Source organism: Cololabis saira, chromosome 8 (genome assembly GCF_033807715.1).
Source record: "Cololabis saira isolate AMF1-May2022 chromosome 8, fColSai1.1, whole genome shotgun sequence".
NCBI lineage: Eukaryota > Metazoa > Chordata > Actinopteri > Beloniformes > Belonidae > Cololabis > Cololabis saira.
In genome coordinates this window covers 26,681,898-26,707,142 of record NC_084594.1, presented here as the reverse complement: position 1 = coordinate 26,707,142, position 25,245 = coordinate 26,681,898, and the positions used below count along the sequence as shown (strand labels likewise).

Here is a 25,245-nt window from a genome sequence, read left to right as displayed (position 1 = left end):
TATTGCGTTACTGTGTGTTCATATTAAAATAACTTTAAAGTCTTCACTAATTTATTTAACTCGATTGACATCTGCAACAACTTTAGATTTAGATTTATTTATTTGCACAATTAAATATTACACAAATAAAATTACCAACTTTACAAATTAAAGTGCAGGAAGAGGCGAAAACTCATACTTATAAAAACAAAATATACAAATGAGCAATTAGAAATCTATAGATGATAGAAATAAATGAAAATTACAAAGAATTAACACAAAAGAAAAATTATCAGAAAAACGAAAGAGTACAATTTAATAATTAAGAAACAAACAAATAATAAACGGCTAAATAACAAACCAAATGAACAAAAACAAAAAATAATTTCAAGGAGATTACACAAGAGGATAAAATGTGTCAGTACATCCATTACTTATGCCAGAGCAGTTCCATTTACAAAACAAAAATTAAGTGGTGTTTCATACATCCTTTAAAACCTTGTACAGAGAAACGTTTTTTTGCTAAATGGGAATATGTATTCCATAGTTTGACCCCCTGTACCGTAGTGCATATTTACCCCTGGTTGTAACACATTTTTCGTAACACAACTTTAAATGGGACTGCCTTTATTAAGTTTTGAGCTTTTTTTAGTAAACAGATTTACCTTTTTTTATTTATTTAAAATTATATATTGGGCATAAACATATTTTTTAAATCTTTAATATCATTTGACAAACAATCAGAGCTTGTGTGGGCATGGGTGCAGATCCCGGGGGGGACGGGGGGGACATGTCCCCCCCAATTTCTGAAAAACGTGAATTGTCAACCCCCAATAAAAATACCCTAAATTATTCAAAATTGAACAAATGTATTTTCAGACTTAAAGGTTGAATATGTAGAATATTTATTAAAAATATATTTCTAAAAAAATAATACATCCACGGTGCGTTTTGAGGTGTACAGAATGAAAGGATTGCTACTCCATACATTTTTTTTTTACTCTGAATTAATATTTTTAAAATTTTTGATGGACTCGACAATTACTTTTTGTCAACGTTCTGTTTACATTCGTACCTGCCCGTACTTGTACTTGTTTAGGGCTCCATATTTCATCCATATATCAATTGATCGTGCATAAAGTAGTCCCATAGGATAAAAGGAAGATGGTGAGAAGAATTTGAGGTGAGTAGACACTACATGCCCAAACATGCCCAAAAAAAAATTATGATTTATGAATATAACAGTTAAGTAAGCAGTGACACACTGTTGGCTGTTTAGGACAAATAAACAAGAAAGGTAAGCACAATAAATGATTCCCTGTGCAGTATTTTTTGGCGAGCCTTTACCAATTTATGGCATGGTATGAGTTGCATAGTGGCAAAAAAATTAAAATTAAAATCACGTTGGTGTCCCCCCCAATCCTGTCATCGGATCTGCACCCCTGTGTGTGGGCTCCCCCTGAGATATAGCCACAAAGTAGTGGGTGTCTATTTTCTGAAGCGGACGCACACAGTCTCTTGCCTGCCCCAGCTCAGCTCCAACTGGATAATTCGTCTTTGAGTTGAATGAGTGGAGGCTAGTGGGCATGAACTGAAAGACTAAAAATAATAGTGAGCGCATTCGCTTTGTGGAAGACTGTTCCGAAATATAATTATTTTTCTTCAGCTGGACTGTTAACAAAGATGCAACGATGACTCAACCACAGCTAAATGAATTCATTCCGCCTCCGGAGTGTCCTGTTTTTGAGCCCAGCTGGGAAGAATTTGCCGACCCTTTTGCGTACATCAACAAAATACGACCAATTGCGGAGAAAACCGGCATCTGCAAGATCCGACCGCCACCGGTGAGGTTTTTATCAGTTTTTTGACAAATGTTGGAGGTGGTTTGCAGAGGTTGGCCTCTGAATGTGTGTAATTCAGCAGGAAAGTTGTGTTTTCTACGGTCTCAACATGGCGGATTGCGGCTCCTCGCAGAACAGTCGGAGCTTCTGTCTCAGTCCGAGTGCACGGACCGAGCAAACATGTGCACTATCAACACTAAAACTCATTTATCCCGGATTATAGCTCACACAAAAGGGGACATTTTTTCTAAAAATAATTAAAACATGCAAGTTTGCCTAAACGCAAATATAATCTAAAGCCTGAATTATGGTCCGCGTTAAATCGACGCAGAGCCTACGGCGTAAACTACGCGGCGACGCGCACCGTAGGCTCTGCTGGTGTAACGCAGAACCATAAATCAGCCTTAAGTTGTTTACGTTGGTGGGGAGTGAACTGCTTCCTGGAGTCTGAGTACGGAAATGACTCGCTGATATTTTAATCTTTTTTTTATTTACCTACAACCTCCACGAAGTTGGGTAAATGGTAAAAGAGCAACTTTCTGAGTGGTGTTTAGGCTGATATGTGGCGTTTGTCTGGCCTGTTTGAGCTGCAGTTGTGACAGCTTTCTGTACGTGCTCGGTGACCGACTGTTTATGGAGAAAGAGGTCGACGCTGTGGACACTGCTGCCTCTTTGTACCCTTTATCACAATTATAACCTTCATACGCTTGATTTTGATCATTTTATACCAAGTTTGCAGACAAGCCTTGTATAGTAATTATAGAAATAAAACCACTGGCCGATTTATTTATTTTTTTTTATTTTTAAGAGATGAAAATATGAGAAAATGATAATTAATCTGTAATTTAAACCTTTCAAACGTCACATAATACACAAATTATAACTCGTAGCTAAGAAAAAAGTGATTTTTCTGCTTAAAAGTGGAAGAACATAAATACATCTCAAATTGACCTTGTTTCTGAGATGTGTGTTGGAAGTTGGTAGCTTATTCATGGGTGTTACCATTAAAGTTGATTAAAAAAGCAGATTCGGACTGGTTATGTCAAACATATAAGATCAGATTTTTGCTGATTAACCTTATCATTGTGTTACTGAATAATTTTGTACATTTTATTTTACTTTTGAGAAATGTGACGTGTGGAGACCCCCCATGTTCAATTGGTTCTTGTTATGATAATATAAATATATGGCCATAACTTTTTCTTTTCCTCTTTTTCTTTTTTGTTTTCTTATCCATTTTTTTTTTTTTTGTATTGAAAATTTACAACCTGTGTTAGGAGAGGGGAAAAATAGAGAAAAAAGATGATGTAAGAATATTGTTGGAATTTTTGTGGCCACAATAAAAAAATAAATATAAAAAAAAAAAAGCAGATTCATCTGAATTAAATTATTTTTTCCCCCTCATGACGTTTGTGTTTTGTGGCAGGTATCCTCTTTGTTAGTTTGGGATCCTGGGTGGAAGTGGGTTTTTGTTTGACCTGTATGTCTTCTCGTCCACAGCAGAACTTGAAGGCCCACTGCACTGTCCAGCCACACGGGCAGGGGTACAAGGGACTGAATTGTTATCAAAACCCAGTGGGTGGGGTGACTGCTTTTGGTGTTTGCTGGTCCAATGGCTGGAAAAACACAGCTCATGTAAACAAAAGGCAATGGGAAAAGATTGGCTGCTGATAGTCCGTTTGTCCTGAAATGGAGTAGTAAAATAAAGGACCGTTGTTGAATTCAGTTACTGCCCCCGCTTTTGTTTTCACTCTTGCATGAGCAATTTAGTCATGCAATAGCCCCTCTATCAAGTCTTTGCTTGTATCATTTCCAGTTTTTATTTTATTTATTTATTTATTTATTCCTATTTTATTTTCATTTTTCACACAATGTATTCACAATTTTAGGGATGTACTTTCATCTGATTAAAATTTAGGCAAATAAAAATCCTGAAATCCCTGAACAGATGGGATCTCAGCTCTTTAGTGGGTGCAGGTTCTTTCATGGGAAATATACAATAGTTCAATTCATTCACTGAAGTCTTTGTATTTATTCATAATTTACATTTTTTTCCAGATTAAATAATTGATGTACTTTTTTTTATTACCAATTTCAAAAAGTTTTTTAATTTTGTTGAAGAACGGAAGTAAACATGTCACTGCAACCTGTTTTTGATCAGTGATTTCTGTGTGCACAGTATGTGGTTAGGATTTCCTCTACGGTTTCATGTAGGTCACATTTTGACTGTGGCTGTCAAACATCTGTGTCACAGGAAATCTTGCTGAAGATTTTCAGTGATGTATAAGGACTCTTGGTGTTTTTAATCCTTAAACTCTATTTACTGTCACTGTGCATTGAAGGGAATTATATGTATTGTCCACTATTGCGCATACAATCCTAACCAATGGTGTCTGAAATGCCTAAACGATGTCAAATGAACCTGTTCTAGTTCATATGTTTCCATCTGACTGCTCTCGCTCGCCGTGTGTGTGTGTGTGTGTGTGTGTGTGTGTGTGTGTGTGTGTGTGTGTGTGTGTGTGTGTGTGTGTGTGTGTGTGTGTGTGTGTGTGTGTGTGTGTGTGTGTGTGTGTGTGTGTGTGTGTGTGTGTGTGTGTGTGTGTGTGTGTGTGTGTGTGTGTGTGTGTGTGTGTGTGTGTGTGTGTGTGTGTGTGTGTGTGTGTGTGTGTGTGTGTGTGTGTGTGTGTGTGTGTGTGTGTGTGTGTTCTTAATCCAACTGTAGATGGTGAAATGATCTGATTACCTTTTTTTTTTTTTTTTTTTTTGAAAAATATTCTTCAAAATTTGACCGTGTTTCTAGATGCTCCTGCCTAAAATTGTTATAATTGAGGCTTGGATTAGATGCTGAGCATCAGACTAATTGCTAGACTGCTTAGTCTATGTAAGTTGATAATGTATTTGCCTATTTGGGAAGCTAATTTACATTTTTCCTTGTACTGTAGTTGTGTGTTAATAGGAGGGCGAGTGCAATACACAACTTTAAAGCAAAAACTAAAACAGCGTCTTATCATTTATGGGTTTGTTTACATAATTTAATTCCAGAACTAATAAAAAGAAGAGCTGTAAACTTTCATTCAGTCCTAATTTATTTGGATTAGACTCACTAAAGGGTGTGGTTATTGGTTTTTGGTTATTTGTAGTCCTTGTGTGCTGTTAAACCAATTTAGACTGGCATTAGAAAATGTTGCCAGTTATTTCTAGAAAATGTAACTTTTTGCAGCTGTCACTCAGTTTATCAAGTGTAATAACTTAATTAATAATAATAATGCTATATTTACACTAAATAAGATTCATGTGGATGTGACCTGTGCAAGTTGTCAATGTAAGCATATTTTAAACCACGAGTAGACAAAATGATGGGAAGCATGATCAGTGAAAATAATTCATGTGAGCAGCTGTGGCTACATGTTCAGTTTATGTAGAAAACTAACCCTGTCCATATTTAACTTGAGAAATCATTACCACAAACCTTGCTGCTTACTGTTAGTTTATCTAAGAATACCTATTTCTCATTTCAAGAGAAAATATATTTAATATATTCAAATATAATTTTATTATTTCAGTGTTTTTCTCTTTCACAGTATATTTCATCCCCAGGGTAACGGTTTGTCTGCTTTTCATTAACGGACATGACGTGGGTCATTTCAGCACCTTGTGATGGGGCTTTATTCACAATTACACATTAAAATCATAGATTAATAACTATTATATAGTTATCAGATTTAGAAAAGTAAATTTTCATTCACACTCATTAACAGGTTTTCTGTGGTTGCCTCCCTCTCATTTGCATATGCTCCCTTTCTCACAGGAGAAAGTTTGGTATCACACTCTTAATGATGCAGAACTGATTAAATTTGTTTTATACTTGAGCTGTGACTCTTAGTAAGACTTAAAGGAAGTCTGTGAATGTTTTGTTCTGTACTGGTTATTACCAGTGGATTTTTTTTTTTGTAAAACACCATTCAAGTGGGTTAATATCATACATATCAGTGTTTATATTATCAGTAAGACAGATGATGTGCTCAATCCTGCCCCACAACGATATGGTGTTGAAGTGACACTTGATGTTTCTAGGTAACTATAATGTTAACATTAATGGGTGTCCACACTAGGAGTGGGTGCATGTATAATACGCATACATGCATACAGCCCTGCCTCTAGCTGACCCAACTCTCTGGGTGAAAGACAAGGGAACACTGGACAGGTTGTCAGCCCATTGGGGTTTAGGAAAATCCTTCTGAAATCAGCTGTTTTGGCTGTAGCAATCCCTTAATTTTTCATTTAACATATTAAGACAAAAATTGCATGCACACAACATTATGAAAGTCAAACCTGAAGTGGTCTTTGGCACTGATTGGATGCTGAAGTTTGTATTGGATTACATCAGTTAAATGTTATTCTGCCAATCAACAAAGAGAATATCAGTAATCAACAAATTATTATTATTATTATTATTATTATTATTAGTAGTAGTTGTCGTAGTATTTTTATGGTGCCCCAAAGATGATGTCTTAAGTGATAGATGATCTTATCTCTTTTCTCTTAAATTGTTGCCATTTTGCTTAAAATGTGTTTTATTTTTCTCAGGAATGGCAGCCACCTTTTGCCTGTGATGTTGACAGGCTGAAATTCACACCACGAATTCAAAGGCTTAATGAGTTAGAGGTATATTAATTTATCATATTTCTATGTTTACATGTATAAATATCATTTTGTGTTTCAATGGTCTTTCATCAGAAAAACATATTTAGTTAGTCTTTTGTCTTAGTTATTGCTGCAGCGATTGCTTCTGTTTTTGTTCAAGTTTCAAAAACTTAAAATCGCACCGTTTATGCCTTCAGAATATCTGAAAAATCCATTATAATTAGTAAAGCTAAGCAAATAGTCAAAGTTTATTTGCATCTGAAAATACATTTACTTTTAGTAATTGGAAATAAGTATATAATCTTAGTCACTTTAAAATGGTCTTCATCAGATTGTTTGTTTCTGGTAACCTTGTTCTTTTTAAACGTTTTATCTTTATTTTGACTTTAGGCTCAAACCAGGGTTAAACTAAATTTCCTGGATCAAATTGCAAAATTTTGGGAACTCCAAGGATGCACTTTGAAAATCCCTCATGTGGAAAGAAAGATTCTGGATCTGTATCAGCTGAATAAGGTTTGCAAAATGTTTTTTTTTCTAAAAATTATGAATACAAGCATACCATTTAAAGTAATTTCTGCATTAAATGTGGTTTCACGTTTAAATGTGCAGCAACAGCTTGCGACATTAAACATTACTCCATATTGAACACTAACACAGTAATCTTGTTTTTCAAGTTGGTGAATGAAGAGGGGGGCTTTGATGCCGTCTGCAAAGAGCGGCGCTGGACTAAGATATCGGTCAAGATGGGCTTTGCGCCTGGCAAGGCCATTGGCTCTCATCTGCGGGCACATTATGAGCGGATCCTCTACCCGTATAACCTTTTCCGGAATGGAACCAATCTCTCCGTATGTCACATTGCCCGTGTCTTTTCACAGCTTAATTTCAAACCACACATAACAGTTTAGTCTCTTAGTGAGGATTCTCAGCCTTAGTAGTGTTGATGAAGCAGTATCACAAAGTTATCAAAGAAAGAGTTTGTTTACATCCCCCTGGCAAACTATTTAAAGGTGTTCATTCAGCTGTTTTATATAGGAGAAAAAAAAAAACTGTTTTGATTAAGAACTGTAGATTCTGGATGTGTAAAACATTCTTCATATGATAAATTATATCTTTTTGAAAATTGTATATTTTCACAGTAAAGAATGTTTAAAAAAAAGATACTAGAGAAATATTATTAGCTCCATGGAATTAGAGGACTTCGAAGGGTAAAAAATGGGCCATGATAAAGCTTCATTCTTTGTAGCCTTATTTGTCAATGACTGTATTTTTTTTTTACTTTGTTTTCTTTGCTTATACATTATACACACATAACCATCAATTATAGGAGTTTTATTTGAAATGCTTCTGTTTAGGTATGTTACACAGCAAGAATGCTCAGCTGTTTAACACTCATTTTAATCCTAAATCTATATACTTTTCTTTTCCCTTCCTTACAAAATAAAATAAAATGAATGAACACTTAAAAGAGTAATGATTCCAGTTTTGCCAGTGGTTGTGTTTTGGACTTTGTGCCACTAAAATTTGGGGCCTGAACACAGTTGTTAGATAATTTTTTCAATCGGGACAATGATATACAAGTTATTAATGTTGAGTTTCTTTTGTATAGCTTGGAATTAATATTTTTATAAATGCAGTTGTATTGTATGGTTTTAAGCGTATCTATTAACACCATATCTGCATAATTAGAAACAATGTGTCAACTTTTATTTAACTTTATTCACTCACTGTCATAAAATAGCAGGGATACCTTTTGTAGCAATATCAAAATGTAAAGAGCATACAGCTTTTTGAGAACAGGAGGATGCATTGAAGGACTCTTTATTTCTTGAAGATTGGAGTACTTGCCTTATTTTCATCATCACACTTGTCCACTTGTTCTACAGCGGGCCACTTTGACCAATGACACTAAAGACAAGGAGTACACTTCTCATGACCTGCCTCAGCGGCAGTCTGTTCAGCCTCAGGAGACCTGCAGCATCGCACGCCGTGCAAAACGGATGAGATCTGAAGTAAGTTGGGATTTTGTGTTTTGTTGTTTCCATGGTAGTCATGTTTTATTAATTCTGTGTACTGAAAGTCAAAGACACCAGTGCACAGTTGGCAAAGGTTTGGGCACCATGGATTTATAAATTCTAATAACGTAATTAACTTATTAAACTTTGACTCATTGGATTTGTGAGGCAGGTATTTGTTTTACTCTGGGAATTTTCAAATGAGCTTGATAAATTCACAGGCTTTGTGGCTAAAAAACAAACTATCTAATTGAGGGCTTGAATGTTGCTAATTTGTGCCTATACAGCTGAGAAAACTGTAAAAGGAAAATGGCAACATGTATATAGGATGCAAATGTGACTACCGGTAGATTTGTGTTTTTTGACTATGCATCATATAGATACAGTTTATTAGAAATGATAAAAGATCTTCCAACCTGAATGTAGGTCCCCAGCATTGTGCATTTCATTCGTAATGTTTCCTCCCTTTTTTTTTATTTATTTATTTATTTTTTAATCTTTTGAAAACACTTAGTAGTGTAAGTATGCCTTGTAAAGGTACATGTATCATTTTTTTTTTTCCATAACAGAGAGGTTGTTTCAAAAGTGAATCTGAGACCCGTCCCAATCTGAGGAGAAGAATGGGAACTTATCTTACCAAACCAGAACCTGGTACGAAAAGAAATTGGAAAATAAACGGAAGGAAATTGATTTTTTCATTTGAACAATCTTTTCATGGGGATTCATGAAACCTTCATTGTGTGTTAATTCTTATGTTTCAGTGAGAATGGCCGTCACTGAGGTGAAAAAGGAGCCCATTGAACATGAAGATCCAAAAGAATATGAAGAAACTGATTTGAATAAAATAAACAAACCTACAGTGAATAAAGTAAATGCTTTATTTTGTTTTTAATTAAACGACAAAAAAGTTGTCTTACTATAAGTGTAATATTTTTTAATGACATTTCTTTTGCTCTTTGTAGTTATGTAAATACTGTTCTCTCATTTTTAGGTGGACCATTACATGTGTCTGGTTTGTGGCAGTGGAAGTTCAGAGGATCGCCTACTATTGTGCGATGGTTGTGATGATAGTTATCACATCTTCTGTCTGATCCCACCCCTTCCTGAGGTTCCCAAAGGTGACTGGAGATGCCCCAAGTGCTTGGTTCAGGTGAGCTCCACCTCCTCCCCGTCTGAGACAAACAATTATACAATCTTAATGGTGGAGAGTAACTTTTGTTGATTTTCATTTGTTTTGCAGGAATGTGGCAAGCCTGCTGTTGCTTTTGGCTTTGAGCAGGCCGGCAGGTGTTACACCCTTCAATCCTTTGGAGACATGGCTGACTCCTTCAAGTCTGATTATTTCAACATGCCAGTCCATGTGAGTTCACATCGCCCTCTGTTTACTATGTCACTTTATTTAGTTGTTTTTTATTTTTATTTAATGGGACACATACAGTATATATTGGTTACTAGTTAAAGTTGGTGAGCTTCTTCTGTACAATGATGTTGGATGTTTAATGGGAAGTAAACATATAGATTAAATACCTTGTTTAGATCCATATATGTGCCCAAATTAGATCTGAGACCAAAAAGCACCATGACCTGCCAAGTTTCAGTGGATGTCTAATTGGCCAATTAAGTGAAGAATGACAACAGGATTCCTTTCTAGCTTTTATGTAGGGCAGCATGGAAGAAAAATGATAAATGTTCAAGGCCTAATAAGTCTGTTCAATTTTATCTTTTTTGCCTTTGTCTAAAAAAGAATAAAAATGGGCACACATGCCCTTTTTATAATTTCTTTTTTAAAGTTTTATTTAAAAAGTAACTCAAAAAGTAGTTTTGTTGGGTCATTTAAACAATTGAGCCAAATTTTGACATCCATCCATACATGTATCCTCTGTACGTACTTATTGACATCTTGTTCCACTGTGTGAAAAAATACATGAAAATCCTCTCTTCTTTGCTCCATTTCAACACAAATTATTTTCCAGAGTCTTGAGACATAATTTTTATAAATCTTAGAGTAAAACATTCCTAGATTCTCTGCTTATGGTTTTATGACTGGTCTGGAACAGAACAATGCTTTGATAACACACTTTAAATGAGTCGTCTATTACTGCTTTCAGATACAAATCCCTACAGACTCCTTGGTTCCAAACAGAATACTCGATTACTTCTTGTTTCCTTTTCATTTTCAGTCAACTGTCTCGCTGATCCCTGTCTCTTTCATTCCCGATTTTATATTGAATATGCTTTTGAAAGCTTCAAAACATGTCAGTTTAGGAGGCGCTTATAATTATCTTCAGTAGATGCCTTTTTTCGTGGAGCATTTCAACAGTTTTAATCATAGATGACTGCATCCTGTACAGTGCTACTAATCTGCTGAGAAGTTTTGTCTCTACCCCCAACAGTCAGCAGTTCCTTTATTTTATTGTCACTCCAGATTCCTGCACTCACTTTTTCCGTACTTGTGTGTTCCTGATTGAAGGCTCTAGTAAATTGTGATGCTCTGAGTCGGTGAATGTCATTACTCGTGGTGCTGCACAGTCCAGTTAAAACACACTAAAATATTTTAGTATCAGACTCATCACAATTGAAATGATTACTCTATCATACTGTGGGACTGCTGGGTTCCAAGAGATGCCAGCTTTAATGTTTTGCATTCAGACCTTTGGGGGCTTCAATCTGCGTGAAAGGGGTACACATGGTGGTCAGCGTTATTGCTTCTTAGACACACACTCGCACACACTTATGAGTACTCTTAATCCATGACAGTCTGACAATGTTTTTTCAGGTGATTCACATGATTTTGGTCCAGTAGTTCAGATGCATTCCTACCATGGCTGTTGCTCATCATTTTACTGTGCATCTGTTTATTAGCAATACGTTTAGGTTTTGATTTGAGTTAAATGCTGCAGTTGTTTTGTTTTTTTTAGATGGTCCCTACTGAGTTGGTGGAGAAGGAGTTCTGGCGTCTCGTCAGTACAATCGAGGAGGATGTCACTGTGGAGTATGGGGCAGACATTGCCTCAAAGGAGTTTGGGAGTGGTTTTCCTGTGAGAAATAGCCATTTTGAAGTCTCTCCTGAGGATGAGGTATAGTATTTCATCATGGGAGTCTATTAGGCACTTCTCTTGACAAAAGAAATTTTCTTGATTATTTGGAGAATGAATGACAATCATATCAAAACGCTTTGTACAACTCATCATAAATATAATGGGTCTGGATTGGCAAAAAATTGATAATTATTTCTTCTAGCATGCATACTATCACAAAAATTATAAAAGCAAAAACATACTGGAAAAATGTACTTTTTAAAAACTTGGCTGTCTTTTTTGTTGTTTTATTCGTTTCCATAACAGAAGTTTGAAAATGAACAGCAGTAACTTTATTTTTTTATTGAATACGCTATTGGATAAGTTATTTTCTGAGTCGTATGCGAGTGAGGTGGATGTGGAGTGTTGAGACCTGTCTCTGACCTGCAGCATTACCTGACCAGCGGCTGGAACTTGAACAACATGCCTGTGCTCGATTCCTCGGTGCTGACTCACATTACAGCTGACATATGTGGGATGAAGGTTCCCTGGCTGTACGTGGGGATGTGCTTCTCCTCTTTCTGCTGGCACATTGAGGATCACTGGAGCTACTCCATAAACTACCTTCACTGGTACAGTGCCTTCATTAAACGTTCTGTGACATTGGTTTTAAACAACTTTCTCACACCGGTAAAATATTTCGTTTTTTTTCTTCATTATCACTGCTGTTTTAAAGATATTATTATGTGCATTTTCTTTTTACCACTGGAGTAGGCATTTCCTCATATTATAAGCAATAATTTTGTGTGCAGTTCTTTGTATTTTCAGTGGGCTTTTTTTTTTGTGTGTGTTTGTGTTTTTAAAAATTTAATTGAATTTTTCTTATGTGCAGGGGAGAGCCAAAGACGTGGTATGGTGCTCCTGGTTATGCTGCAGAGCATCTGGAATCAGTCATGAAAAAATTAGCTCCTGAGCTGTTTGAATCCCAGCCGGACCTCCTTCACCAGCTGGTCACCATCATGAATCCCAACACGCTGATGAACAACGGCGTCCCGGTAACCTTTTCACCATTGACCCTTACTTTGTCATGACAGAAAAGTGTGGAGCACAAACTTTACACCTCATTGTAACAATCATATTCTGATAAATGTAGATTGGTCTGTAGTTCACTTTATCACTTTGAAACAACACTGCTCAAGTTCATTTCTAAGTATTAACACAGCATATAGCAAAAAACTAAATAAGCAAAAACACAGTTTGTAATGTCGATGTTGTGATAAACCTCATATTTCATTTTCCATGAAGAAGATTCTAGATTAAGTCTAGCATTTGTCAAACATTTACTCACTACTTTTTTTTTTTTCCTTGAAACCAATGGCAGATCTATCGCACCAACCAGTGTGCAGGAGAGTTTGTCATAACTTTCCCCAGAGCTTACCACAGTGGATTCAACCAGGGTTTCAACTTTGCCGAAGCGGTCAACTTCTGCACCATGGACTGGGTAAGACTTAATCTCACATTGTCAGATTCTTTTTTCATTTGTGAGTTGGCTGTAATGTATTTACTGTGCAGCATTCCTGAAAGATTAAATTTTATATTGATTGTTTGTGCTGTAATGTGCTTTTTTTTTGTCTCAACATATTCTGTTAAGCTTTTGCATGTAAATTTATTTTTTATCACTGTGTTTTCTGGCAGATGCCCATTGGCCGCAACTGTGTGGGTCACTATCGCCAGCTGAGCAGATACTGTGTTTTCTCACATGACGAGATGGTTTGTAACATGGCCTTTAAAGCAGACACGATGGATCTTGACCTGGCTTCAAGAGTGCAGGGGGACATGACTACCATGATCCAAGAGGAAAGGCAACTACGGGAAAAGATTGACAAAATGGTCAGCAGCTCATCCTCTTATCTCTTCTTGTTTAAATACAATGTTTTGGCTCCTTAAGTGTACTTGTTCCAAAGTACCTTATGTCTTTCTGAATTGGAAGTCTGTACGTTCTCAGTGTTACGTTCTTGATTTGAGAAAACGTTGGATAAAAAATGTTATCTGATCAGACTTTTCTTGTTTATATTTAATATTGTTTGCCCAGATGCCAAATGTGGCCGTTGTGCCTCCAGTAAGGCTTTAATGACTGAATGTGTGTCTCCAGGGTGTGGTGCAGTCTCGACAAGTTGATTATGAGGAGCTCCCAGATGAGGGGCGGCAGTGCTCCAAGTGCAGGACCACCTGCTACCTGTCTGGCATCACCTGTGCCTGCAGTCCTGGCAAGGTGGTTTGTTTGTACCACGCCCAGGACCTGTGCTCTTGTCCTAATAAACACCTCACACTCAAGTGAGTCTGCAGTAACCACAACAACTAAACACTGAATTACTCGCCAGTGGATGTTTCTTTTGTTGTTTTTTTTTTTTTTTAAGACAAACATTTTACAATGTTACCTAAAGATTTGTTATGATCTGTTTTTGAAGTTATATGCATGAATTTAGAACTCCCATTAACAGTTGCTACAGTACCAGAAACGAAAAGAAAAGTTTTTAAAGTTTAGCTGCCTTCTTATTACCCATGACTTAAGCAAATTAACTGATGCTTAGATTTCTCTTCCTTCAGTTACAAATTTACCATGGATCAATTGTACCCCATGATGGCATCAGTGAAGCTGCGTGCAGAGTCGTATAAAGACTGGCTTCAGAGTGTTCAGGACATTGTGGAGAACAAAGGAACAAAGAAAAAAGGTGCGCAGAATTTCAGCATAGCACAAACTTGTATAAAACTTCCCTTATTTTGTGACACATTTATACATTGGCTTGCATTGAAGGTGAATTTCAATGCACCATTTTATTTTCTGGTCAGGTTTGGAGGAGCTTCACAGCCTGATTGAGCAGGCAGAAACAAAAGCGTTCTCCCATACCAGCCTTTTGGATCAGCTAAGTACCATCACTTCGGAGGCGGATAAAGTTGCTGTGATGGCACAGCAGCTTCTCAATGGGAAGAGGCAGACAAGGTCATTAACCCCCCCCCAAAAAATGTGTATATAGCTGTATTACTATGAAGGAAAATCAATAAAATCATACCATAACCCAGGAAGGATATAATAAAATAAAGGTTTTCTGTGTGACTGGCCTGTAGATTATAGTCGGATCATGCTGTGTCACTTGTGATTGCAGATAAATAATGCTGTTCTCAAAATGACAGTTTTCAGTGACCATATCTCATTTATGTATATGGTTCCCTGCATTAGGAATTCATCTTCTAGTAATATTTCCATGTTTTTAGTTTAGAAGGAGCATGTCATTTTTGTCATAATTGTTGATAATTAAGCTGCTTTTATTGTTGTTGAGGGGTGTTATTCTGTGTTTTAGGTATCGTTCTGGAGGCGGAAAGTCTCAAAACCAGAACGGGTTGGCCGTGGAGGAGCTGAGGTCCTTTGTGCAGCAGTTAGACAAACTACCATGTAACATCAGACAGGCGCCTTTACTGAAGGTGTGTATCCTATGTATTTATCTATTTGCACCGTAAGACTTTTTGAAGTCAAATAAACTGGTTTATGTTCAGCAGCCAAGTTAGTTTACAGATATCAAACCAAAGCTTTTGAATTACTGAAGACAGCAAGGCCCACAAACAAACAGCAACTGAAGGTCTGGCAAAGTCCCTCCAGAGAGGAAACAGAATTTGAAGCCCGTGGGCTCCAGACTTCAGCCGATCATTGAGTCTAAAACGATTTCAATCCAAGTATTAAAAATCATGATGGCATTTAAATTGTTACTTTGTCAAAATGCTCCAAAAATGCAGTTACTTGGGTTGAAATGGCTGTATCTTTTAGGTGGTAAAATCCATACTTTTTTGTAAAAAAAAAAAAAAAAAAAAAAAAAAAAACCCTACTTAAAGCTGAAAGTCTACACTTTGTAGCTACATTTTCTTATTTCAAATCGCCCCATGGTGGTATATTACGACGGAGTATTAGGGCCAAACAAAAAAACAAAAAAAAGGAAATTACGAGAATAAAGTCATAATGTAATGAGAATAAAGTCGTAAAATTACGAGAATAAAGTCGTAATATTACGAGAATAAAGTCATAATATTACGAGAATAAAGTCGTAAAATTACGAGAATAAAGTCATAATATTACGAGAATAAAGTCGTAATATATTATAAATATATAAATATAACTTCACAAGATGCTCAATATTCCTCATTTTAACACAAGGAGAAGAAGCTCTTCCTGTTAGAGTTCTCATAAATTATATTCTCATAATATTACGACTTTATTCTCGCAACATTACAACTTTATTCTCGTAATGTTACGACTTTATTCTCGCAACATTACGACTTTATTCTCGTAATTTTACGACTTTATTCTCATTATATTATGACTTTATTCTCGTAATTTCCAATTTTTTTTGTCTTAGTTTGGCCCTAATACTCCGTCGTAGTATATAAAGACATAATCATAAAACTTTCTATCTAAATGTTTCTGGCCCTAACTGTATACATTACACTCCACAACACTCCATGAGCATAAAGTGAAAGTAAGTTACAAAATGATTTTTGTGACCGCCAGGACCTGTTGACCCGGGTGGACGACTTCCAGCAGTGCAGTGACCGTCTCCTCTCTGATGAGACCCCCAGCCCGCAGGAGCTGCAGGACCTGCTGGACGTGAGCCTGGGCCTTGACGTGGAGCTGCCCCAGCTTCCTCTGCTGAGGGAGAGACTGGAGCAGGCTCGATGGTTGGACGCCGTGCAGCAAGCCAGCAGTCGGCCTGACAGTCTCTGCCTGGACACCATGAGGAGGCTGATAGACCAGGGCGTCGGCCTGGCTCCTCACAGCTCTGTGGAAAGGGCTATGGCTCGTCTGCAGGAGCTGCTGACCGTGTCAGAGCTGTGGGAAGAGCGGGTGCTTGGTCTCATGGATGCCAGGTGAGTAGTCATCTTGTAAAGATCTGATGGGCGTTTCCATACTTGCCTTCTATCAAAGTATGATTTGTTTTAAGCATAAAAAAAGTACTTCTCAACACCTCACTGAAAGTATATGTTGATCAAGTGCAAACTTTTTTTCCCCTTCTGCAGAAACAGTGAAGATTATCAAAGTTTCAGAAAAATACTAATTTGGCTTGAAAAACACATAAAAAGTGATGGAAAATTACCGTTTATGTACAAACCCCAACTTTTATATTATCACTTCTGTCAGCCTGTGAAAAGCTTTTCACTTCCTTGTATGAACATATTTAACGCAAAGCAGATCTGGAGATACTAAAAAACGCCACTAATGTATTAACTTCCTACAACTTTGTTAGAACAAAGTACACTTTGGTTTTGTCACTAGTGTACCAACATGAGATCAGCTTAAAAATCAAATGTGGCGAGGAAGTCTCTAATTTTGGGTTAAGATGAGCACTTAGGAACAATGACTCAATCAAGTTTGATGCCGACGCAATCGGTTTACAAGCGAAGCAAACAAAGACTCACTCTGGTGTGGAAGATTACCTCCTTTGGAATCCTGGAAGTATTTAAAGGATTTTCACTTTCAAATAAATCAGTAGTTCAGAGGGCAGAAGAATTAGCCAGTCTGGCTATGTTCTGTTTAGCGATTTTGTAAAGTTGGCCAGTAGGGTGGCGCTGTTATGCACTTCTAGGGAAAGTAAATTATTCCGGTTCTTTTTTCCCTCTGCTGTCAGGCTGTTGCATGCCTACAGAGTTCTCTAAGATATCCAGAAATAGTACAGACACAAACCTAATCAGTGGACATTTTTCATTATCTACTGTACATAAAGCAACCTGTGTGTTCCAGTTTCTGATCTTCTTTTAAAAAAATGTTTTTTTAACATTTGTCAGAAGTGAAGTATTTTTAATATACATTTTGTATTAAAAGTATCTTCTTTTTTTTTAGCCTAAAGCAACTGTATATTATGTCTCTTCCCAGGCCATATCACAACTTAGACACACTTGATGCTGCTCTTCAAGAAGTAGAAAATATCCCGGCGTATTTGCCCAACTGCCTGCAACTGAAGGATGTCATTACAAAGGCCAATAAATGGCTGCATGAAGCGGAAACCCTCCAGGTATAGTTTCCCTTCAGCACTTGAACTGTACAAATAGTTGAGATTGAAATGAAAACTAAAAATGTTTTGCTTGTGTGCAGTTGGGGGGACGTATTCCTGTGCTGGACAGTCTGTCTGAGCTGGTTCTCAGAGCAGAGAGCATCCCGGTGAGACTTGATCCTCTAAGCCGACTGGAAGCCCTCATCAGTGATGTTCAGAGCTGGAAAGAGAGCGCAGCAAAAACATTCCTACTGAAAAATTCTCCCTTTTCTCTTCTTGAGGTAAATGGCGATAATGTGAGATTTTAATTCTGCTTTCCCAATGTGGATATGAATCTTTCATGATTTGTCTTCTCAGGTCCTCTGCCCAAGATGTGACGTTGGATCTGGGCATCCAAAGTCAAAGTCTAAAAAAGTCAAAGAATTTCCACCACTTGGTAAAAAATCTTTATCAAAACTGGAATCTGTGTGTGACGTGGAGAGAACTCTCTCTGAAAGCAAGGACTCTGCCTCTGCTGTGAGAAACTTTTTTTCTCTTAAAGTTATTACACTGCTGAAGACTGTGAATGATAGCATGATGATGTAAACTTTCTGCACTAGAATTATGACACTCTCAAAAAAGAAAAAAGCTTTTAACATTTTTTTGTTCCTTTAATTATTGCTCCTAAGATGACTTGGAAGACTGCTTGTTCAAATGGACACCAGTAAAGATATTAAAAGTCCACATATGGGCTAAATGTGTAAATATTAGATTTAGCAAGATTCCTTAGAAAAGGAATACGGGGAAAAACATTGCTTTATTAGTCTTTCAGGAAGAGTCGGAAGTTATTTTGACATCTGTAAATATTTTAAAGTGGGTCCAAATTAGATATAATGCTGTTAGGGATTTGTGCATATACTGTATATGTTTTAATTGTATTTTTTTTTTCCTATCCTCCCCACAGATGACCACTCTTGCTGAGGTCCGTCAGAGAGAGATGGAGATATTGTTTGCTCTTAGAGCTTCAAACGAGTCCAAGCTTTTACCTGCTGAAAACTGTTGTGCACTTTGCATTTGCCAAAAGGCCCCTTCAGGTGCCATGGTACAATGCGAGCTTTGTCGAGACGTTTTCCACTGCAGCTGTCTCACGTCAGCCGCAGACATCGAGTACAGCAAAGCCTGGCTTTGTCCACTTTGCCAACGGTCCAGGAAGCCACCTCTGGACAAGGTCTTGCCCTTGCTGGCCTCCCTGCAGAGGATTCGGGTTCGGTTGCCAGAAGGAGATGCCCTGCGCTTCCTTATTGAGAGGACGGTGCGGTGGCAACACCGATTTCAGCAGGCTTGTGCAGAGGGAGTGTTGGAGAGGTTGTCGGCTATGGTCAGTAGAAAGTGTGCATCTTGCGTAATGCAGCTGATAACATTGGGATTGCCTCAACTTAAAATTGTATTTCATTTTTATGTTTTAGGGGAGAGATGGGCCAAGAATGTCTTCACATCTGACTCAGGAAATAAATAATTGTTTTTTTACAGAGTCTATTCCAATCCACGGTCAGTGTTGAAGCTTTTTTTTTGTGAGAAGTCTTCCATTCTGTCTTTTTAATTCATATCTGAACTCTCTAATGGTCCTAATATACATCACAGGACTCAGTCCGGAGCTGGAGGAACTAATGGTAGAGGGGTTCCTGCTGCAGGTAACCCTGCCTGAAACTGAGCAACTGTACAGATATCTGCTGTACAAACTTGTGCCCCTGCCCTCACACAGCCCCCCCTGTGGGAATGGCACAGAACAGCCTCAGAAAGGGAGTCCCCAACACACCAAGGTAAATATTTATAGTTTACTACCTCAAGTTCTGTATATTTCATTCATGTAACATTTCAGAAACCATTCTATATGTGTATAATTACTGATGGGTAATTAGACAAGTTAGATTACACATACATTGTGACACAAAGGGGGGGGAAACAAAAAGGAAATTTAAATTAATCTTCAAATAATCTTTTTTTTTTTTTTACATTTTCTTTAGACTGGAGTGTCCAGTCTGAAAAAAGAGGCAAACAGTCAAAGCAAAAGGACAAAGCGACGTAAAGAAAGCTCAGACTCTCAGCACAGTGAGAAGGCCAAGAAATCTCGCAAGAAGAAGCCCAAGAAAAGCAAAGAAAGGAGTGAAGAATCAAAGAGGACGAGTTCCCCAACACACACAGTATCTGACCCCTCTCTTTCAGATTCAGAGGAGGACTTTTCACTTTGTGCTGCACCATGGTGCCGAGAGCCAGAGGGCGACGAGGTACTTTTCTTCAACATTTAGATAACCCATTTTCTTTTTAACTTCCCTGTGCTTGTGGTTACAGTTCAGTATTTTTTCATTTGTCATTTCAGGTGAACTGGGTCCAGTGTGATGGCACCTGCAATCAGTGGTTCCACCAGGTCTGTGTAGGACTGTCTGCTGAGCGAGCGGAGAAGGAGGACTATATTTGCATAAGCTGCACACAGCCAGACTATGACAGAGGAGAATGAAGACCAAAAAATGATGCTAAAGGATGAGCAGTCTTTTCTGAAAGCCGCAGCACTTAAGCGCACACCTGAACTATGTGTCATGTGGCTTCTCCTCGTTACCTTCTGGCTTGCCCTCTGTGAACATGGTGCTATTTCCTTTTTTCTCTTCTTTTTTTCCCCCTTGAGTTACAAAAAGACTTGCGTCACTGTTTTTTGTCCCTTAGCTGGTTTTTCAGCTAATCAACTAACCCTTTCTGAAACTTTTCAAGACTTGATGCAGATATGGTATAAAAAAGAAACAACAGCGCAGGGATTTTTCAACCAAAAAAATGTCTGTTTGACATTTCAGAACTGTTTTTCTTTGACATGCATCTGAACAATGTGAAACTTATCTTTCTCTTGTAGAGTAAATATTATTTATCTGAGCAATAGCTGAGCAGATTAATTCAGGTTCAGTTTTCACCTGAGCTATATTTGTGTGTAGAAATTCTTTGATAAGATGCCTTCCTGAAGCAAAAACCCTGAGGACTTCACTTTTTGAACCCTGGTATAACGCAGTTCAGTCCAGATTTGTGTGCACCTCACAAAAGAAATGGGATTAGTCCTCATCAAAAGTTTGCACCTGCTAACTTGCCCACACCCCTTAAAATGTCACTGGCGTAGATGAGAAATCAGGTTTCCCTTTTGCGCTGCAAGATGCAGGTCCTGGATTCCCTGTTCCTGGCAGGGGATGAGACTTGACTATGTTCACAAAGTAAGAATGAACTGTCCGACATCGAAGGAATGTACATTTTGCTTTTGGGTGAATTTCCGTTTATGGTTGAGGTTGAAAATAATTTTGTGGGACTTGGGTAGAATACAGACTTTGTGATTTATTTGCCACGGGTATATTACCTTTTTCTCTCTTTCCTTTGGATAAATAATATAATTCATATGTTGCAGTTTGCATTATAAAATAAAATGTTTGTTCCCATATGTCTGACCTCTTTAATCCTCACAGCATGAATGTTTTGGTGGGTGAATTTGATCTTAGACTATGTTGTATGGTTTTACTTAAATACTCAACTTTTGAGACCCTTTATTTAGGTGTTTGAAGTCCCTCTTTAGCACAATATTTTGAGATTACATAACCATAACACTTATATAAGTTGACTAGCTCTGCCAATGGCTCATTAGTTGAGCCATTTATTTGGGTTTTTCAGGTTTGTGTGACATCATCACAGCCCCAGATCAGAGAAGTATTATATAGCATCACCATATTTATTTACCTAACTTCATATCATGTAACATTAGTTATAAATAAAGCTGGCTGTGCAAAGTTGTAACACTGATTTCAAAAGAGACACCCATTGCTCACAGATAGTTAATACTAATATCTTGTCTTTTGTACATTTTGACTGTGTCTGTATGGGCTGTATATACTCTCTCATCTATCTATATCTCTCATCTCTCTGTTCTTCATTCTCTCTTTCTGATCTCACTTTTCCTGCTCTACCCGGCTGAACTTCGGCAGGAGGGTCCCTCCTTATGAGCCAGGTTTTGCTCGAAGTTTCTTTCCTCCTAAAAGGGGAGGTTTTTTTTGGGGGGGGGGTTAAGGTTTTTTTCCTCACTAGGAGTTTTTTTTGGGGGGGGGGGTTAAGGTTTTTTTCCTCACTAGGAGTATTTATCTGCCATTGTTTAATGTAATTGCTTGGGGGTCATGTTCTGGGTCTCTGGAAAGCACATGGAGATAAATTGTTTTGTAATTAGATGCTATGTAAATAAAATTGAATTGAATTTAAGCAGGAGGCACCCCCCGATGAAATCACCCGCTATGTAAATACTGAAATGTCTGACACAGTCCAACAAATCCTTTTTCAGACATTTCATCAAGACTTCATAAGATTGTGTCAGCTTTTGAAGAAAGTTTACATGTCTCCTTTAAAATGTTCAAAAGGAGTATGTAGATCGTGAGGATAAAAGTGGTTTTGGTTCCTACCGTGGATCATTCTGTTCCACTTATTGATGTTTTTTTAGGTGACCTTGACAATTATCCCCATTTATCCAGGCTGGGGCCATGGGGACAATGTGTGGTTCCTTGTCCTTTCAAGAGACACTTTAGATATACGTAACAGGGCTGGGGATGTATCCTACTAAACAACAGCAATGCAGATTTAAGCACATTGTAATAAATAATCTAATCTGTACCATCTCTTTAAAAAAATAGGATAAAGCAACCGCAGATGAATAGTATATCACACATATTGCACCATGTTATTTATGTGGCAAAAACTAAGCCATAGTGCAGAAGTAGAGTGAGAAAATATTAAATTCCCTCTATTCAGTAAAAATCTTCAGCGGAATCATATTAAATGTCTATGATGGGGCTAAATAACCTCATGATCAATAGGATTAAAAGCATGAAGGTAATTAGACCCCTTTTCTGTTTGTAAACAATGATGGCGTGGACCATGTGCGCGCGCATTTTGGTAACGGAAGTATGGCGAGATAAACAGTTTGTCAATCTGTGCAAGGGCATTATCAAATAAAGATTGCAAATGTTACCTTAACAAATTTACTTTTGACAAATTGTGTCCAACTTCCAGACCGGTGTTCTGTTAGTGAGTGGGTGGCTATGTCTATCCATACAGATGGATTGCAACCTAAAATTATTATTTACCGTTTACAACATACAGAACCAGTTTGATTTTAATATATTGTACATACTCATACTTACCATGTTGTTAAGGTTTAGTGGCAATTTAATGGCATCTGAATGAAACTAAACTGTTTTTAACAACATTAAAACAACATTACAAATAAAAGTGATACTGCACACGAGTGCAATTGTTGAGATACTATTCTAATTCCTCCGCTCCACTTTAATGTTCAAATTTGAAGAATAAATACATATATTTGCTGCATTAAAAAAAATGTTAGTTTCCACAATTTAAGCTTAGTCTATCATTAGTACATTTGCACATATCTCAGTATGTTATTTGCGTTTGTATGGTTGTTAAGCAACACATCCACCAGGGAGCAGTGAAGAGTCGACTACGACATCTGAAACCAGGACAGACTGAGGAGAAGGTTGTACTAGATATATAGGGGTCCATATATTAAATGCATGATAACCACCAATAAGCTACCAGTCTGCAAGGGCTATCATGCCAAACTGTCAACTAGGGATGTGTAGCAACTCAAAAAAACATATTAGAAATTGCCCACCTGTTTGATTGCAATTGGTCAATTTTGGGCTCTTGGCTCATGGCCTAAGACACCCTAATGCAGGGGTGTCGGACTCCAGTCCTCGAGGGCCGGTGTCCCTGCAGGTTTTAGATGTTTCTCTGGTTCATTGCACCATGATACAAGTGACTGTGTCATCAACAGAACTATCCAGACTTTGATGACAAGCTGGTGACGATGATTAATTAGAATCAGGTGTGTTAAAGCAGGGAAACATCTAAAACATGCAGGACACCGGCCCTTCTGGGATTCACTTTGACACCTGTGCCCTAATGGCTGATTTATGGTTCCGCGTTACACCAACGCAGAGCCTCCGCCATAGGCTACGCTACGGCGTACTCTACGGCGGAGGCTCTGCGCCGATTTAAGGCGGAATCATAATTTAGGCTTAAATAGCTAGAAACAGTCCAAGCAAACCATCTCAGAGCTCCAGCGTCCCAGAGCTTCACCTTGTGGTAATAATTTGTAAACACATCTAATGTGGGTTATAATCCCACCACTGGAAACACTAATGATGGAGTTGTCACAGTTGGATAAAATGTTTGAAGTCTTAGTTGAAGTGCTGGAGAGGAAAACTTGCAGCTCCGAAGGTTAAATAAAACACATCATGTTTAACCATTTCATTGTGGAGCAATGGTTAATCCATGATAACAATTGAACACAAATCTGTCACAAAACATGTATTTATTTATGGCTCCTTTAGTGAATACATTTGTCAGTTTTTAACACATTGTGGCAGGATGAGGCCCGACTCCAGAGGTTGGTAAAACAGGACTTTATTCCCAGACAACGGAATCCAATGGCGCTTTTGCACTAGTATCTACTCAGCTCGCTTCTACCCGCCACGGCCCCGTCTTGCGCTTTTGCACTAGGGGCTGAGGCGGGTGGAGCCGTGCCAAGCAGATACTTTTTCTGTAACCATTCTGGCGAGGTTCTAACCGGGCTGAGCCGGGACTATTTCTGACGTCATCCCCCTCCACGCCACTGATTGGTCGGGGAGCGGGGCCGGCAGACGTTTGAATCAGGAAGCGGGAGTCAGCGCGAGAACGACTCGCGGCTCGCAGCGATTTTATTATAAAGCGCAAAACGTCTGTTTGGGGATCCAACTCTGAGGTGCAGATGTTCATAAACCTGGGGGCTGACGAGAGAATTAAAAAAGGGATGTAGACGGGCTGTTTTACTCTCAGCCGCTCGCGGCTCCAGCTGATTTCTCATTAGTGTCGACACGAACAAAGCGGTTGCGCAATCGAGTACGTCACAGCAGCTTCACCCCAACCTGCCCACTTCTCACCTGGCTGTGGAAAAACAAACGGGGACAAAACAGGTGGAGCCGCGCCGCGCCGGGCTAAGGCAGTACTAATGCAAAAGCGCCATTAGACATTGGGGCGGCAGTAGCTCAGGTGGTAGAGCGGGTCGTCCAATGATCAGAAGGTTGGAGGTTCGAATCCCGCTCTATCCCAGTTGCTGTCGTAGTGTCCTTGGGCAAGACACCTTACCCAGCTTGCCCCGTGTGAATGTGTATGAATGTTGGTGGTGGTCGGAGGGGCCGTTTGGCGCGGAATGGCAGCCACGCTTCTGTCAGTCTGCCCCAGGGCAGCTGTGGCTACAAATTGTAGCTTACCACCACCAGTGAGAATGTGTATGAATGAATAATGAGTTAAATCCATTATTATTATTATTATTATTATTAGACGGCAGTGGAACTGCACCCTGAGCTGAAATCTGGTGCCCTAAAAAATCAATAATCGGCAGGGCGAACTGGCACTTAGCCGGGTTGACAATAAGGCCATGTTCATATAACCTCTGAAAGACTAGTTTGAGGTGTGCCAAATGCTCCTCTGCTGAGGAACTGGCCACCAAAACGTCATCAAGGTAAATGAACACCAACGTGAGGTCTCGCAACAGAGAGTCCATCAGCCTCTGGAAGGTCTGCGCTGCCCCCTTCAGGCCAAAGGGCATGCGCAGAAATTCAAAAAGCCCAAATGGGGTAATTATAGCGGTCTTAGGCACATCCTCTGC

General features: G+C 38.4%; 1 protein-coding gene across 1 annotated transcript; it reads left to right on the top strand.

Annotated features, from left to right (window-relative positions):
- The first annotated feature begins 1,534 nt into the window (after positions 1-1,534).
- kdm5ba (lysine demethylase 5Ba) lies at positions 1,535-20,976 on the top strand. Its single transcript, XM_061727470.1, has 27 exons — positions 1,535-1,823; positions 6,408-6,485; positions 6,855-6,977; positions 7,139-7,309; positions 8,348-8,473; positions 9,046-9,127; positions 9,238-9,344; positions 9,468-9,626; positions 9,717-9,836; positions 11,395-11,553; positions 11,944-12,125; positions 12,386-12,548; positions 12,875-12,994; positions 13,189-13,383; positions 13,646-13,827; positions 14,101-14,225; positions 14,344-14,494; positions 14,853-14,973; positions 16,052-16,407; positions 17,411-17,549; positions 17,630-17,809; positions 17,886-18,044; positions 18,472-18,885; positions 18,974-19,055; positions 19,149-19,327; positions 19,532-19,792; positions 19,885-20,976. The coding sequence occupies exons 1-27, from the start codon at positions 1,671-1,673 to the stop codon at positions 20,020-20,022; spliced, it is 4,425 nt and encodes a 1,474-aa protein (XP_061583454.1). The 5' UTR covers positions 1,535-1,670; the 3' UTR covers positions 20,023-20,976.
- Positions 20,977-25,245: the final 4,269 nt, after the last annotated feature.